Source organism: Eubalaena glacialis, chromosome 1, assembly GCF_028564815.1.
Source record: "Eubalaena glacialis isolate mEubGla1 chromosome 1, mEubGla1.1.hap2.+ XY, whole genome shotgun sequence".
In the NCBI taxonomy this organism is placed as follows: domain Eukaryota; kingdom Metazoa; phylum Chordata; class Mammalia; order Artiodactyla; family Balaenidae; genus Eubalaena; species Eubalaena glacialis.
In genome coordinates, this window is record NC_083716.1 from 60654152 (window position 1) to 60671568 (window position 17417).

The 17417-nt window shown below is 37.0% G+C and overlaps 1 protein-coding gene across 2 annotated transcripts in view; it reads right to left on the reverse strand.

Moving 5' to 3' along the window:
• Positions 1-11734: 11734 nt before the first annotated feature.
• ADK (adenosine kinase) overlaps positions 11735-17417 on the reverse strand; it is a 503819-nt gene continuing 498136 nt past the window's right edge. The window contains exon 11 of one of the 2 annotated variants that reach the window (XM_061197296.1): positions 11735-12392. In XM_061197296.1, the coding sequence (XP_061053279.1) occupies positions 12268-12392 (125 nt within the window). In that variant the 3' untranslated portion in view covers positions 11735-12267. The remainder of the gene's footprint in view (positions 12393-17417) is intronic. The other variant, XM_061197285.1, reaches the window with a different exon arrangement.

Genomic DNA, 17417 nt, shown 5'->3' on the forward strand with positions numbered 1-17417 from the left:
AAAAGTTCCATAGATAGCGGGGATCACTGCATAACCCTATGAACTTACTAAAAAACACTGAACTGTACATTTTAAATGGGTGAATAGTATGGCTTGTAAATTATATTTATAAAGCTGTTAAAGAATCACTGGTCCATATCCATATGGTTCTATTTCTGGACTCTGTTCCATTTACCTGTCAATCTTTATGCCAATGCCACCCTGTCTTGATTACTGTGGCTTTAGAATACGTCTTGAATCAGGTAATGTAAACCCTCTGACTTTGCTCTTCTTTTTCAAAGTTGTTTTGCCTATTCTAGGTCCTGTGTATTTCCATACAAATTTTAGAATCAGCTTGTCAGTTTGCATAAAAAAGAGTACTGGATTTTTTATTGTGACTGCATAGCTTCTATAGATCAACTTGGGGACAACTGATATCTTAACAGTGTTTTCTTCAACCCATAAAGGTCTATCATTTATTTTTATTTAGGTCTTCTTTAATTTCTCTCAGCAGTGTTTTCTAGTTTCCAGTGTAAAGGGCTTTCACATATTTTGTCAGATTATCCCCAAGTATTTCACATATTTTATGTTTTAGTAAGTGACATTTTATTAATTTTAATTTCTCATTTTCACTGTTAGAATACAGAAATGCAATTTTTATATATTAATCTTGTATCCTGCAACTTCGCTAAACCCACTTATTAGTTTCAGTTGCTTTTTTTCTAATTCCATTGGATTTCTACATAGGCAATTGTATTGTCTGCAAATAGACAGTTTTACTTCTCCAACCTGGCTGCTTTATTTCTTTTTTTCTTGCCTGACAGCAGTGGCCAGTACCTCTAATATAATGTTGAATAGAAATGGGGAGAGCAGATATCCTTATCTTGTTCCTGATCTTAGGGGGAAACTATTCAGTTTTTCACCATTAAATGTGACGCTAACTTAGGGTTTCTGTAGATTCTCTTTTTCATGTTGAGGAAGTTCCTTTCTATTCCAAGTCTAATGAGAAGTCTGTTTGTTTGTTTGTTTTTAAATTTATTTCATTTATTTTTGGCTGCGTTGGGTCTTCATTGCTGCGCGTAGGCTTTCTCTAGTTGCAGCGAGCGGGGGCTACTCTTTGTTGCAGTACGTGGGCTTCTCATTGCAGTGGCTTCTCTTGTTGCGAAGCATGGGCTGTAGGCACGCGGGATTCAGTAGTTGTGGCATGCGGGCTCAGTAGTTGTGGCTCACGGGCTCTAGAGCGCAGGCTCAGTAGTTGTGGCACACGGGCTTCGCTGCTCCGTGGCATGTGGACTCTTCCCAGACCAGGGCACGAACCTGTGTTCCCTGCATTGGCAGGCGGATTCTTAACCACTGTACCACCAGGGAAGTCCCCCAAGCTGCTTCAAGCTTTTGATTACTGTCCAGAGTTCTGAAAAAGTTGATTCTGACAGTTTTTGCCAGATTTTAGGTGCACTTTTAGCGCAGAAGAATTTAGGTGTTCCTTACTCTGTTATTTTCACTGATGTCTCTCCTCTAAGTTTTTAAAATCTGGTTTGCTTGCAGCCCTACTCTTCCAATCAGCCACGTTTCAAGTGCTCAGTAGTCACATAATGCTAGTAGCTACCACGTTGGACAGTGCAGGTATATAAGAAAATTTCTAAGCAGAGTTATTTAAAGGAATATAAATGAAAAATAAAGGTCTTGGGGACTTCCCTCATGGTCCAGTGGGTAAGACTCCATGTTCCCAAATTAGGGGTCCCGGGTTTGATCCCTGGTCGGGGAACTAGATCCCACATGAATGCCGCAACTAAAAGAGTTCACATGTAGCAACTAAAAGTCCACGTGCCACAACTAAAAAGATCACACATGCCACAACGAAGATCCCATGTGCCGCAAGTAAGACCCAGTGCAGTCAAAATAAATAAATAAATTAAAAATATATTTTTTAAAGAAAGAAAAATGAGGTCTTTAATTGCTTTCTTATACCTTGCCATGAAATGATTTTCATGGCAAGGTGAGGACACTATGAACCATAGGTTGCAAATAATAATAGCTACCACTTCTTAAGCACTTTACTTAATGCCAGATAACATTTTAAGACTTACATGTATTAACAGTTTTGTTCTTTATAACAACCTAATGGAATAGGTATTATTGTACTTTAACAACACACAAAGCAAAACATCAAGAAGTTAAGCAACTTACCCAAAGTCTCACAGCTAAAAAATGGTAGAGCCAGGATTCAAACCTTGAAAGTCTGGTTTAAAGCTCATGCTGTTAACCACCACTCCATGCTACCTAGTAGACCTTAAAGGAGGAATTCAGAGAAAAATTATTTTGGCCAAGGGAGGACAGGGTGGGGAGGAAACAGTACTATACAGAATATTTAAAAAAAAAAAAAGTCTAAAACACATTTACAAGAAAACAAACTCACATTTTTATTGAGGGCTATATACCTGCACCTAGCACTTTACTTGATACTTAGTAAGCAGTCAGTGAATATTTGTTGAATAAATAACTACTGCATATTTATACATTGTGCTAGGTCTTTACAAATGTCTCACTCCAAGTCATTTTAAAGAAGAGACACTGAAGCTCAGAGTGGTGGGATCATTTCCCCCCTCACTTGCTAGGCAGTGCAGGGATTAGACTAGAGCTCAGTCCTCAAATTCCAGGTCTCCTACACTTTAGCTTTTTCTGAGTTCAAAAAGGATCAAAGTTACAAAGGATAAAAACTTACACCAGATTACACGATCACGTTTCATTTATGTGCATGTAGATTATGTGACTGGGGAGGGGGAGAGAAGACGGTCCAACTGTGGCAACCTGGGTACTCTTTTCTCTTGCTTGCTTAGGGGACAGACTTCTAAGAATGGAGCTACATAGAAAAGATGGAGCAGCAACTAATCGCCTGAGAGGTTTAGAGAAAACTTTTTAAAGGATTTGACTTTTGAACTGGATCTTTAAACTTGAGTAGTTACAGTATGAAAAGAGTAATCCAGATGGAGGCATGAGTGTAGTTATAAGGTATGTTTGGGCTGGAGTGAAGGGTTATGAGAAGGGATGGCAGTAGGAAGGCTGTTACAGTGGTTAAGGGGTGGATGGTCAAGGAGTTTGAACAGACCAGGGAATATGACTGTGTGTCTTCTTTAGCAAGGCATGCCCCATGGTGAGGGAGGATGACTAATGAAGGGGAAGAACTAGAGTTGGGCAAATTAGTTAGACATGATAAAGGTCTAAATTACACCTGAGAGAATGAGGAGGTGAGGAAGAGATTTAGGAGAGGTAGAACTGACAGAACTTGGTGATCAATCAGATAAATGGGTGAGGAAGGGAAAAGTCGGGAAGAATTACTTCTATTAATGAAGATAGAACAAGTAGGAAGAATAGACTGGGCTGGGGCGTTCAAGAGAAGTTGAGTTCTGTTTTGATAATCAACTTGTCTACAGAATATCCCAAGGGGTTGACCTGTAGGTTTTGAGCCTAAAGCTTGGGAGGAGATCAGGGCTAGAAACAGAGATTTGAGAGTAATTAGATGATAGGTGAATTCGTGGCAGTCAAATTGGACACCTAGGAGGAGCTGAGTGACAAAAAGCTTGTGGGGTGGAGGCTCCCTGACACTGAAGAGAAGGACAGAGGTGTTCCTAAAGCAGACTAAGAAGAGGCTGTAAAAGAGGCAAGATAATGAGGAAAAAGTGGTTTTGTGAAAGTCAAGGGAATAAGAGGAGGAGATCAGGAGATCAGGAGAAGGGATGCCTCAGAGAAGGCAGAAGCAGTTTGCAGTGAGTTTAGGAGTCTGGATGGGAAGAGGTCTGGTTGGTGTTTGCAGAGGTGGTTCATGAATATTCCAATTGTCAGGTGGGTTAGGGGATGAGGAGAGGGTGTACTCAGAAGAGGAGCTTGGAGGTTGTGGTAGCCCCAAGAAACCCTGCAGCAGCCCAGGACTGGCTAATTTTGTCATGGAATTCATGCGAAAATTACTTTGAAGTAAATTTATATGGGGTTTTGTATCATGTGGTCTTTTATCTTCTTCATGAGATGCTGCCATCAATCAAGTTGAAAAGGTTTTCAATAGCCAAGACATGGAAACAATCCAAGTGCCCCATTTGTGTATTCCATACACAATGGAATATTACTCGGCCATAAAAATGAAATATTGCCATTTGTAGCAACATGGATGGACCTAGAGAATATTATACTTAGTGAAATAAATGAGACAGAGAAAGATGAATACTATGTGATATCACTTATATGTGGAATCTAAAAAATAATACAAATGAAATATATATACAAAACAGAAAGACTGGGCTTCCCTGGTGGCGCAGTGGTTGAGAATCTGCCTGACAATGCAGGGAACACGGGTTCAAGCCCTGGTCTGGGAAGATCCCACATGCCGCGGAGCAACTAGGCCCGGCCCGTGAGCCACAATTACTGAGCCTGCGCGTCTGGAGCCTGTGCTCCGCAACAAGAGAGGCCGCGATAGTGAGAGGCCTGCACACCGCGATGAAGAGTGGCCCCCCCCCTTGCCACAACTAGAGAAAGCCCTTGCACAGAAACGAAGACCCAACACAGCCATAAATAAATAAATAAATAAAAATTAAAAAAAAAAACAAAAAAAAAACAGAAAGACTCCAGACACAAAGCAAATTTATGGTTATCTAAGGGGAAATGTAAGGGAGGTAAAATTAGGAGTATGGGATTAACAGATACAAACTACGTAAAACAGATAAGCAACAAAGATTTACTGTATAGCACTGGGAATTATATTCGATATCTTGTAATAACCTAAAAAGGAAAATAATCTAAAAAAATATAACTGACTCACTTTGCTGTACACCTGAAACTAATACAATATTGTAAATCAGCTATACTTCAATTTAAAAAATTTATTAGGCTTTCCTACTTAAGTACTTTATATTCTTCGAACATTAGGACAGATTTCAACTGTACAGAAATATTGAAAATTATACAACAAACATCCAACTATTTACTACCTATATTTACTACGTAGATTCTACAATTAACATTTTCTTGTATTTGCCTTATCACTTATCTACCCATCTTACCATCCCTCTTTCCATTCATCTTATTATTTGATGCACTTCATTGCAAGTTAAAGACATCAATACACTTCATAATCTATCAATATGCATATCATTAACTAGAGTTCAACATTAGCTTAGTTTGTGTGTGTGTGAGATTTAAAAATCATGCAACTTAAGTGGGACATTCTCTGAGTTTTGGCAAATGCATATACCTGTGTAACCCCTATGATGACATCACCATTAGCTTAGAAAGTCCCCTCATTTCCCTTCCCAGTCAGTTTCCACTTCCCTCCTCTCTCACAAAGCAGCTCTTGTTCTGGTCTTTCTCACTGTAGGTTGGTTTTACCTGTTCTAGAACTTCACATACAGGGAATCTTACAGTATGCACTCTTTCGTATTTGGCTTCTTTCACCCACTTAAAGTGTTTTTGAGATTGATTCATGTTGTATTAGCAGTAATTTCCTTCTTTTGCTGAGTATTATTCCATCGTTTGAATATACCACACTTTATATCTTTTCTCCTGCTGTTGGACAACTACCCAGTTTCCAGCTTTTGGCAACAATGAATAAAAAGGCTATAAATATTCGAATTCAAGTCTTTATGTGGACATATGCTTTCACTTCTCTTGCATAAATACCAGGAGTGGAATGGCTGGAGTCAAAGAATAGGTGTGTTTAACTTTATAAGAAACTTCCATGCCTTTTCCCAAAGTGGTTGTTCCATTTTACACTCCCACTGGCAATGCTGCTTCACATCCTCTCCAACATTTGGTGTTGTCATTTAAATTTTAGTCATTCTAATGCAGTATCTCACTGAGGTTTTAATGTTCATTTCTCTCATGACTAATGATGTTGAATACTTTATCATGTGCTTATTGGCTATTCATATATTTTCTTTTGTCTTTTCATTACTGAGTTAGAGTTTTTAATATATTCTGGATATAAGTTCTTTTTTAGACATTATATGTGTTGCGACTATTTTATCCTGGCCTATGGCTTGTTTATTCATATTCTTAATGGTGTCTTTATAAAAAAAATTTTTAATCAATTAATTTAAACATCTTTATTGGAGTATAATTGCTTTACAATGTTGTGTTAGTTTCTGCCGTATAACAAAGTGAATCAGCTATATGTATACATATATCCCCATATCCCCTCCCTCTTGTGTCTCCCTCCCACCCTCCCTCTTAATGCTGTCTTCATGAACAAATAGTTTATAAATTTTTTTTGGAATTCGATTTATCAATATTTTTTATTTCGTGGTTAGTGCTTTCAAAGTCCTAAGAAACTTCTGCCTACCCCCAAGATGTGAAAATATTCTCCTGTTTTCTTCTAGGAGCGTAATCATTTTCGCTTTTATGTTATGACCGTGATCCATCTTTAATTTTTATGTATGGTATAAGGTAAGGGGCCAAAGGTTCATTTTTCCCCATAAAGATATCAAGTTGTACATGAATGGACCTAGAGATTGTCATACTGAGTGAAGTCAGAGAAAGACAAATATCATGGTATCGTGTATATGTGGAATCAAAAAAAAGGGTACAAATGAACTTATCTACAAAACAGAAATAGAGTTACAGATGTAGAAAACAAATTTATGGTTTCTAGGGGGTAAAGGGGTAGGGATAAAATGGGAGATTGGGATTGACATATATACATTACTATATATAAAATAGGTAACTAATAAGGACCTATTGTATAACACAGGGAACTCTACTCAATACTCTATAATGGCCTATATGGGAAAAGAATCTAAAAAAGAGTGGATATATGTATGTGTATAACTGATTCACTTTGCTGTACACCTGAAACTAACATAACATTGTAAATCAACTATACTCCAATAAAAAGTAAAAATAAAATCAAGTTGTAATATCACTGTCTATTGAAAAGATTTTCCTTTTCCCATTGGGTTGCTTTGGTGTTTTTGTAAAATATCAAACTACTTCACATTTAAATTTATTGTACTATTCATAAAATGTTTTTACTTTCATATTCTCTTAACTTTCTCACTGGGGGTGGATATATTTTCCTCATTTTGAGTTGAGAAAACCAAGGCTCAGGGCAGTTCAAGAACTTGACCAAGGGGACACAAAGCGAAGGACGTGCACATAGAACTATTACTGAATCATAAAGAAATTGTTTACATTTTAAACCTACTTTATCCAGTGGAAATATTATTAAATGGACACTTTTTCTGAAGGTAATGGAGTAACAGAAATAAGTGCATGTTTTTATATTTCAGCACTGGTGGTATTATCAGACTGCCAGCCGAACATATGCTTTCTTTGTAGGCTTGTGTATGTCTAAGACAATCTATATTATGCATCTCTTTTTGAAAGGGTAAAGAATTACAGTACTTGCTTTGCAAAATGGGTAAGAATAATAGCTTTCAGCCAAGGTTGCTTGGACTTTATTTAAGATAAAGAATGTATTTCTCTCACTCTGATCTAAAAAGAAAGTTACTCTTTGATTCGAGGAAATAAAGCAGTACGTAAAGGTACATATCATGAAGATAGATATAAAAACTAGAAAAAAACTCTATAGCCACTCTTGCTCTTTTTTCTTTCTCTCCTACTCTGCTATACTAATACTTGGGCATCCAGCCTGTCTCCAAATGTTTGGTACCACCTTCTTTTCCACCTCATGGAAGCAGTTTTCAAGCAAAATTGATCACTCGCTGAGACTAGGCCAACCTCAATGTTCTAACTCTCCAGATCACCTAGGCTCCCCCTTGAAGTATCAGTCTCCTGTGCCCACCTGATTTACCCAACTGTAACACACAAATGAATGGCCTCAGTCTTTGTGGCTCACTCCTCTGGTAAGAACCCTCTTTTCCCACATTCAGAGAGGCAACCTTGTTAAAACCACTAGTACATAATATACTTTAGGGATGTCACAACCAAAGCATCTACATTTTGTGAATTACATAGAATAAGAGGGTTACACAACTATTTGAAGGGAACCTGAGGTCAGAATCCACGTCTTTTTTTTTAAATATAAATTTATTTATTTACTTATTTTTGGCTGTGTTGGGTCTTCTTTGCTGTGCGTGGGCTTTCTCTAGTTGCAGTGAGCGGGGGCTACTCTTCGTTGTGGTGTGCGGGCTCCTCATTGCAGTGGCTTCTCTTGTTGAGGAACACGGGCTCTAGGCACACAGGCTTCAGCAGTTGTGGCTTGCGGGATCTAGAGTGCAGGCTCAGTACTTGTGGCACACGGGCTTAGTTGCTCCGCGGCATGTGGGATCTTCCCGGACCAGGGCTCAAACCCGTGTCCCCTGCATTGGCAGGCAGATTCTTAACCACTGCGCCACCAGGGAAGCCCAGAATCCATGTCTTCTTGACAACTTCATTATTCTTCCCCCCTCCTGTATGACTTCCCTCAACTATCTGTTAAACCAGGATGCTATAAAGTGGGACTAGGTTGACTACTCCTCATTCCAAGATGGAAAAACTTAGGTCAGAGAGGAGAATGCCTAACAACCAATTAAAGGCAGTTTTCCTGAGACCCAGTCAGCTAGGCTAGCCATTATTTTCCCTTTGTCCTTTACCAAAACAGAGAACTAAAAAAGTATGCCATAAGCCCAAGAACAAAATACACAACCTAATGACTTTTTTTAACAGAAGAAAAGTTATGTGGGACTTCCCTGGTGGTGCAGTGGTTAAGAATCTGCCTGCCAATGCAGGGGACACGGGTTCGAGCCCTGGTCCGGGAAGATCCTACATGCCGCGGAGCAAATAAGCCCATGCGCCACAACTACTAAGCCTGCGTTCTAGAGCCTGTGAGCCACACCTACTGAGCCTGTGCACCACAACTACTGAAGCCCGCGCGCCTAGAGCCCATGCTCTGCAACAAGAGAAGCCACTGCGATGAAGAAGCCCGTGCACTGCAAAGAAGAGTAGCCCCCGCTCGCCGCAACCAGAGAAAGCCTGCGCAGAGCAACGAAGACCCAACACAGCCAAAAAAAAAAAAAAAAAAAAAGTTACGTGATCTGTGTGCATGTTAATTACTACCAGTAGGCATACTTCGGAACCTGCTATAATAGCAACTGTCATAAAAGTTTAGCTGGTGAGTGGCACTTGATCAATAGCCTTGGGGTAAGGGATTTTCTTATCAAAAAAAGAATAGGAAAGGTTTATTAGTGTCTCACCTACTGATCTAAGAGAAAGATATTCTGCAGTAGTTTTAATATGATAAAGATACTCTAGCACTTAAACTAATGGTCCTTGAGAGACAAAGTTGGAGGACTCACACTTCCTGATTTCAAAACTCAAAGCTCTAGTAATCAAGACAGTCTGGATTGGCATAAGGATAACATACAGACATATAGACCAATGGAACAGAACTGAGAGTCCAGAAATAAAACCTTACATTTATGGTCAATTAATTTTTGACAAGGGTGCCAAGACAATTCAGTAGTGGATAAAATAGTCTTTTTAATAAGGTACAGGGAGGACTTCCCTGGTGGTCCAGTGGTTAAGACTGAGCTTCCACTGCAGGGGGCACGGGTTCGATCCCTGGTCGGGGAACTAAGATCCCACATGCCGCAAGGGGTGGCCAAAAAAAGTAAATTAAAAAGAGAAAAATAAAAAAGGTACAGGGACAACTGGATAGCCACAAGCAAAATAATTTAGATCTCCCAACTCAAATATATGCCAAAATAAACTCGAAATGGATCAAAGAGTTAAATGTAGGAGCAAAACCCAAAAAACTCTTAAAAGAGAATATAGGTGTAATTCTTCATGACCTTGGATTAGGCAATGGTTTCTTAGATATGAAGCCGAAAGCACAATCGACCAAAAAGAAAACAAGAAAAGAAAAAAGATAAACTGGATTTCATACAAATTAAAAACATCTGGGGAATTCCCTGAAGGTCCAGTTGTTAGGACTCCGAGCTCTCACTGCCCAGGATGCGGGTTCCATTCCTGGTTGGGGAACTAAGATCCCACAAGTTGTGCAGCATGGCCAAAACAAAAACAAACAAACAAAAAAATCTGTGCTTCAAAGGATACCTGCAAGAAAGTGGAAACAACTCACAGAATGGAAGAAAATATGTGTAAATCATATGTCTAAGACTTATACCCGGAATATATAAAGAACGCTTACAACTCAACAACAAAAGGACAAAGCACTCAATTAAAAAATGGGCAAGCAATCTGAATAGACATTTCTCCAAAGAATAAAATACAAATGGTCAATAAACATAATATCATTAGTAAGAGGAAAATGCAAATTAAAACTACAATGAGATAGCACTTCATACCCTCCAAGATGGCTATAATCAAACAGAGAGTAGCAAATGTTGGCAAGGGTGTGAAAAAATTGAAACCCTCAAACCATGTTAGTGAGAATGCAAGATGATGCAGTCCTTTTGGAAAAAAGTGTGGAAGTTTCTCAAAAAGTTAAGCATAGGGTTACCATGTGATCCAGCAATTCTACTCCTACGTATATACCTAAAAGAACTGAAAACATACATCCACATAAAATACCTGTATGTGATTGTTAATAGCAGCATGACTCACAATAGCCCAAAAGTGTTAACAACTGAAATGTCCATCATGAATGGATAAACAAAATATGGTATATCCATACAAAGAAATATTATTTGACAATAAAAAGAAGTACTGAAAATGTCCTAAGGTGGGCAAACTTTGTAAACATGCTAAGTGAAAGAAGCAAGACACAAAAGAACACATTTTTATGAATATCAAGAATAGGCAAATCTATAGAGTCAGAAAATAGATTAGTGGTTACCAGAGAATGGGGAGTGAATTGGGTTTCCTTTTGGGGTGATGCAAGTGGTCTTGATTTAGATATTGGTGACAGCTGCACAGCTTTGTGAATATACTAAAGCCCACTGAATTGTATACTTTAAAATGAAAAATTTTATGGTATATGAATTATATCTCAATAATGATAAAAAAGATAAACAAGCATAGGAGACCTAAAAGTTGACTTAAACACAAACGAAACAAAAACCTGAATGCTTTTCTATGGTTTGAATTCAGTTTTATAACTATGATCTTTTTTTTCTTCAACAACAATAATCATAATGATAACAATAGTAGGTACTTATTAGACTTCAGGTAACAAGCATTTTATACTTAGTATTCTCTCTCAAATTATCTCAATGACCTTGTACATAGGGGTTATGATCCCATTTTATAGAAAGGAAGTTGAAGTTCAAAGAGGCTGAGTAATTTGCCCAAGGTCATATCAAGGTAATTAAGTCTGACTCCAGAGGTTCTTTTTTTTCAGAGATTTTTTTTTTTTGGTCGCATTGCACAGCATGTGGGATCTTAGTTCCCCGACCAGGGATTGAACCCGTGCCCCCTGCAGTGGAAGCACAGAGTCCTAACCACTGGACTGCCAGGGAATTTCCTGGAGGTTCTATTATACCATTTTGTGTTCCTTAAAACAGTGGCTTACTGGTCTCTAATACTAAGTTATTTTTCAATGTGTTATGTTGTTCTTTCTGTCTCCATCAACAAAACAGATATTATTTCAGGACCCAGGATTAAACAATGATCTTTCTTCCTTAGTTTGCGGAGCACAGGGCAAAGACAGAAAAAAAGTCCCATATGACAAGTTTTTATTTGTATCAAATTACAGAGTACCATAAGTAAATATAAGATTATGACTTGAATATTTAATATAGCTTATAATTTGGCAAATTATTTAATTATCCAAAGTTTATTACATGTTTGAGTACACACTGAAGAAATTACTTGGCATAACTTGGCAAGATAAATATTTCTGTACCTTATTTAACCATTTATCATGTATATATGTGGTACATATATGAACATATGTGTGTATATATGTGTATACACACTTCTGAATTAAATATACTTGTATAAAAGCTAAAGATTTATATACTGATATTATCTTTAATTCCTTAAAAAAATCTATCATATTAAATTGCGTCTGCATTCAAAGCAGAAATGTAAAAAAATGATCACTTTACTAAGTACACATGAATTTACAAAGTAATAAAAATGAAACAAAATTTCTATTGAAACGTTATATTCCTGTTTAATTGACATTTATGTGGCACTATCAAACTATGGAAATAAACCTCCGATTTTAGGTTGTTGAGAGAATAAAGATTCTAGTGCGTACTACTGTACCCTCTAAATTAAGATGAACATTATTATAGTAGGAAAGGTAGCATTTAATTTTCTTCTTTATTAATATGGGAATTCTCAGGAAGCCATCAGGGCAGTGTCTGTACTCCTGGGCTGCGGTTTCCTGCTTTTTCATCAGTGGAAGTCTGGCTTCTCAGGAAAGGTGCAGCCAGTCCTCCTAATTATGACACTTGCTGCATAGTGGCCAGCACGGATGCATTCAGTCAGGGGCTTGTCAGAGACCAGCTGAGACAGAAAACCTGGAACACAGACAAAAGGGAAAAACATGAGTATTGTGTAACAGCATCAGAAATGTCATATGGGTCAGAACGAAAAATGGTCTACATACCTATGCCTTTCTTTAGTCTTGAGAGTGAAGTGTCAAACCTCTAGGGTTAGAGAGTTCTTTCCTAATATTTCTTTTAAAGAGCTCAAGTCGGGACGTGACAACTCACCACCAAGTCAACCTAGTCTTTCTAAGCCTAAACTATCATGCTTTCCTTGATAAGGAGACTTTAACTCTGAGATTAAAAGGTTATAAGTAAGAAATACTGGCCAAATAATATTATATTGGGTCTTTACAGCTGAGAAATTATTAGTTATGCCTCTGCCTATCTCTCTGGATTCCTTCTGTATTGCTGTTATTCCTAGAAAATTGCTATTTGGAAAAAATACCTGGATATCTCTCCAAGAACAAATTTGAGAGTTGAAAAGTTATGAATGACCTTATACCTCTTTCACTCCCAGAAGTAACAGTGAAATAATTTCTATAGTCAAGCACCATGGACCGACTTGACATTAAAATAAATATGGTAAGGTAGGAAACAGTGTTGAGGCCTTCTGCTTCTGACCAACATGAAATAAAAGGAACCAGATTTACCCTTTCTCCAGAAACAACTTTAAAATAAAAACAAAGTATATGCAACAAAGTTTTTCAAATATTGTACTTCAGCCACAAAAGATCCATGAAAGAAGGGAAACAAATGAGGTAAACTGTAAAAGTTACCAGGCCACAATACATGGCCACAACACTCTGCCTAGGCAGAGCCTGACAGTTTCACTGACTTGAGAAGATGGAATTGGGAGTCAAAATAGGATAAAATTAAACATCTACACAGACTGATCAGGAAAAAAAAGAGGGGAGATATAAATTGCCAATATTGGTAATAAGAGATATGACATCACTATAGCATCTACACATGCTAAAAGGATAATAAGGAAACATTATCAACTTTATGCCAATAGATCTGACAAGTTAAATTGGACAAACTTCTGGAGAGACACAAACTATCAAAGCTCACTCAGGAAGAAACAGATAACCTGAAGAGCCTTCTATCTATTAAATATTTGATTTTATAATTAAAAAGTACATTACAAGCACATAAATAATTCCAGGTTCAGATGGTGTCACTGGTGAGTTCTACCAAATATTTAAGGAAGAAAAATAATGTCAATGCTATACAAACTATTCAGAAAACTGAAAAGGAGAGAATACTTCCCAACTCATTATTTGAGGCCAGCATTACTCTGATACCAAAATCAGAAAAGATGCAAATATTTTAGCAAATCCATTCCAGTAGTATATTTAAAAAGGATAGTAAATCATAATCAGGTAGCATTTATCCCAGAAATACAAGGTTGATTTAACATTCAAAAACCAATCACTGTAATCTACCACATTAACTAAGAAAACCATAAGATCATCTTCACAGATGCCGAAAAAGCATCTGACAAAATCCAAGATCAGTTTCTAAAAAAAACTTTCAGCAAACTAGGAATAGAAGGGAACTTCCTCAACCTCATAAAGGGCACTTGTGAAAAACTTGCATTTAATATCATTCTTAATGGTGGATGATGGAATGTTTTTCCCTTAGAATTGAGAACAAGGAAAGAATGTTCATTCTTAAACATTGTACTGGAGACCCTAGCCAGTGCAATATGGCAAACAAAAGAAAGAAGAAAAAGCATCAAGACTGAAAATGAAGTAAAATTTTCTTCATTTGCAGATGGCATGACTGTCTATGGCTACGATTCTCAACAATGCCAAATGTTCTCTGGGGGGCAAAATTGCCAATGTCTGGAGACATTCTTGGTTGTCAAACCTGCAGCAGAGGGTGCTACTGGCAACTAGTGGGTAGGGCCCAGGGATGCTGCTAAATATCCTATGATGTCAATAATGCCGAGACTGAGAAATCCTGGTCTATGTAGAAAATCCTATGGAATCCAGAAAAAAGTTACTAGAACTACTAAGTGAGTTTAGTAAAACTGCAGGATACAAACTCACTATGCAAAAATCAATTGGATTTCTGTACTAGTAATGTGTATATAGCAATTGTACATGCCAGCAAAATTGATATTAAAAATACTATTCACCATACCATCAAATATGTGAAATACCTAGGGCTAAATATGACAAAAGCTGTGTAAGACATTTATTTACACTGAAAATGACAAAACAGTGTTGAGAAAACAAAACAACAATGCTGAGAGAAATTTTAAAAAGCTAAGTAAATGAAGAGATACAAAGTGTGCAGAGATCAGAAGATTCAATATTGTTATCAGCTCTACTGATTCAACGTAATATCAACCAAAATTTCAGCAGACTTTTCTAAGAGAAACTGACAAGCTGATTCTACAATTTATGTGGAAATGCAAAGAACTTAGACTAATCAAAACACAACTTTGAAAAGACTACTTGATTAAAAAACTTATTACAGAACTAAAGTAATTGAGACATTATGGTATTGGCATAAAGATAGACACATCAATGCAACTGAATAGACAGTCCAGAAATAAACCTACTTCTATATGGTCAATTGATTTTTACAAAGGTATTAAGTAATTCAATGAAGAAAGGATAATCTTTTAAACAAATGTTCTTAGAAGAGCTGATGGCCATATGTGAAAAAAACCAAAAACAAAAGCCCCCACTTCTATTCTTCTTCACATCAACCACAAAAATTAACTTGAAATGGAACATAGGTCTAAATGTAAGAGCTAAAACCATAAAACTGTGAGAAGAAAACTTAGGAGGAAATCTTAGTGATTTTGGACTTGCCAAAGATCTCTTAAGACATAAAAAGTGTAAACTTTTATGAGAGAAAAAATAATTTTGACTTTGCCAAATTAAACACTTTTATACCTCAATAACAAGAAACAACCCAATAAAAAATGGGCAACAGTGTTGAACAAACACTTTAGCAAGGAAGATAAACAGATGTCAAACAAGCACATGAAAAGATGTTCAATATCATTATTCATTAGAGAAATGCAAATTAAAGCCACCATTAGATACCACTGCCCACCCGCCAGAATGGCTAAAATTAAAAAGACTGAAAAACCAAGTGTTGGCAAGGGTACAGATCAACTGAAACTCTCATATACTGATTGTGAGACTATAAAATGATAAGCCCCCTTTTGAAAACCATTTACTTGCATCTTAAAAAGTTAAACATACACCTACTATATGACTCAGTCTTTCTATTTCTAGGTATTTAACCCAAGGTAAAGGAAAGCATTTTTCCATACCACGATTTGTAAATGAATGTTCAGAGCAGCTTTATTTGGAATAGCCCAAAACTGGAAATAATCCAAATAGCATGGAAGCAGTAGATATGTCCATAGTGATGGTTTCATAGGTGTATATATAATTCAACATTTGTAAAACTGTACACTTTAAACATGTGCAGTTTACTGTATGTCAATTACACTGCAATAAAACTATATAAAAAATTGTTATAGTTATAAATAAGATAGTCAAGAACAGAAGAATCTGGGGCTACTTCCCTCTAAGGAAAACCCAAGCTGCTGTAGCAGTACTGAAATACTCAGAAGAACAGATGATAATGAGAAACTGTTCCGCAGCCAGACTTTTAGGCCCTCCCATAGCCCCTGGGCAGCTGCGGGGTGAAGGTTAATTTAAAAGCTGTGGTGTAGTGACCTGTAGAGAGCATTATAAGAGATTTATGTTCTTTCTCTTCTACCATTCTGACCACACAGGCTTCTCCCTGTCAGATTTGGGGAATGCTCTGTATTCAATAAAATAAATAAGTACGCCCAACCTAAGAATAATTAATTTGGTTAACGGAGTGATGTATTTTGGAGACGTTTGCTTAGAATGTGAAATCACTCTCTCAAGAGATTTAGTTAGAGTATTTTATCAATGGGTTTTCAGGTAACAGTCAAAGGTCGATATTAACTTTCAGCCAAACTGTGAGACTAAACTGCTCAGCCCACACAGTGAATGGAGCAGATGCCAAATTTAGTCAGATCAGCTTACAATGGAAACACGTCTATCAGAAGACTTATAAGGAACATCTGTTTTCCTCATTCCTCCTGGTATGTTCTTTGAGAGAAGAGAAAGCTTATGTTTATGAAATATTTTTGTGAAGCCTAAATACCAGCATCCTCTTTCTAAGAGAAGAGCAAGCTGATGACTGAAGTCCCCTGAAGAGACATTTTCTTTGACAAGTGGAAAACCTGGATGCAGAAAAAAGCTAAGACCTTTGCCCCAGGTGAATATCAGTTCTTTAATAATCTATTTTAAAAAATGAACTGAGATGAACTACAGATGTTATACAATCAATTATAAGTGGAACCTTCATAAAGTAGCTGGTGTGAATCTTCAAAAGTTGTATAAAATAGTTTAAATAAAGGGAGCTTATATTATATTATATTAAAGAATCAGAGGGAATCCCTTTATAATAGGAATTAAACATTCCCAAGATACATTTTTTATTGTGTAAAATATACATAACCTAAAAATTACCATTTTGACCATTTTTAAGTGTACAATTCATGGCATTAAGTACATTTTGCAATGCTGTGTACCCATCACCTCTATCGATTTCCAGAACTTTTTCATCACTCCAACAGAAACTATACTCATTAAACTCTCCATTCCCCCTACTCCTGGCCTCTGGTAAATGCTATTCTTTCTGTCTCTATGAATTTGCCTACTCCGGGTACTTCCCGTGAGTAGGATCATGCAATATTTGGCCTTTTGTGTCTGGCTTATTTCACTTAGCATAATGTTTTGCAATATAATTTTTTAAGTTTAGATTTTAATTATTAGCTGGCCTAAAATGTATTTTTAAAAAACTGTATTTGGAAATAATTTCAAATTCAGAGAAAACTTGCAGGAATAAAAACAACGCAAGTAGTACCCACATATCCTTTACCCGGATGCACTTATTGTCAACATTTTGTTCCTTCTGTGCACATGCTCTCTTTTTATACAATCTTCCCCCAAACTATTTGAGAGGAAGTTGCATATGTCATCTCCC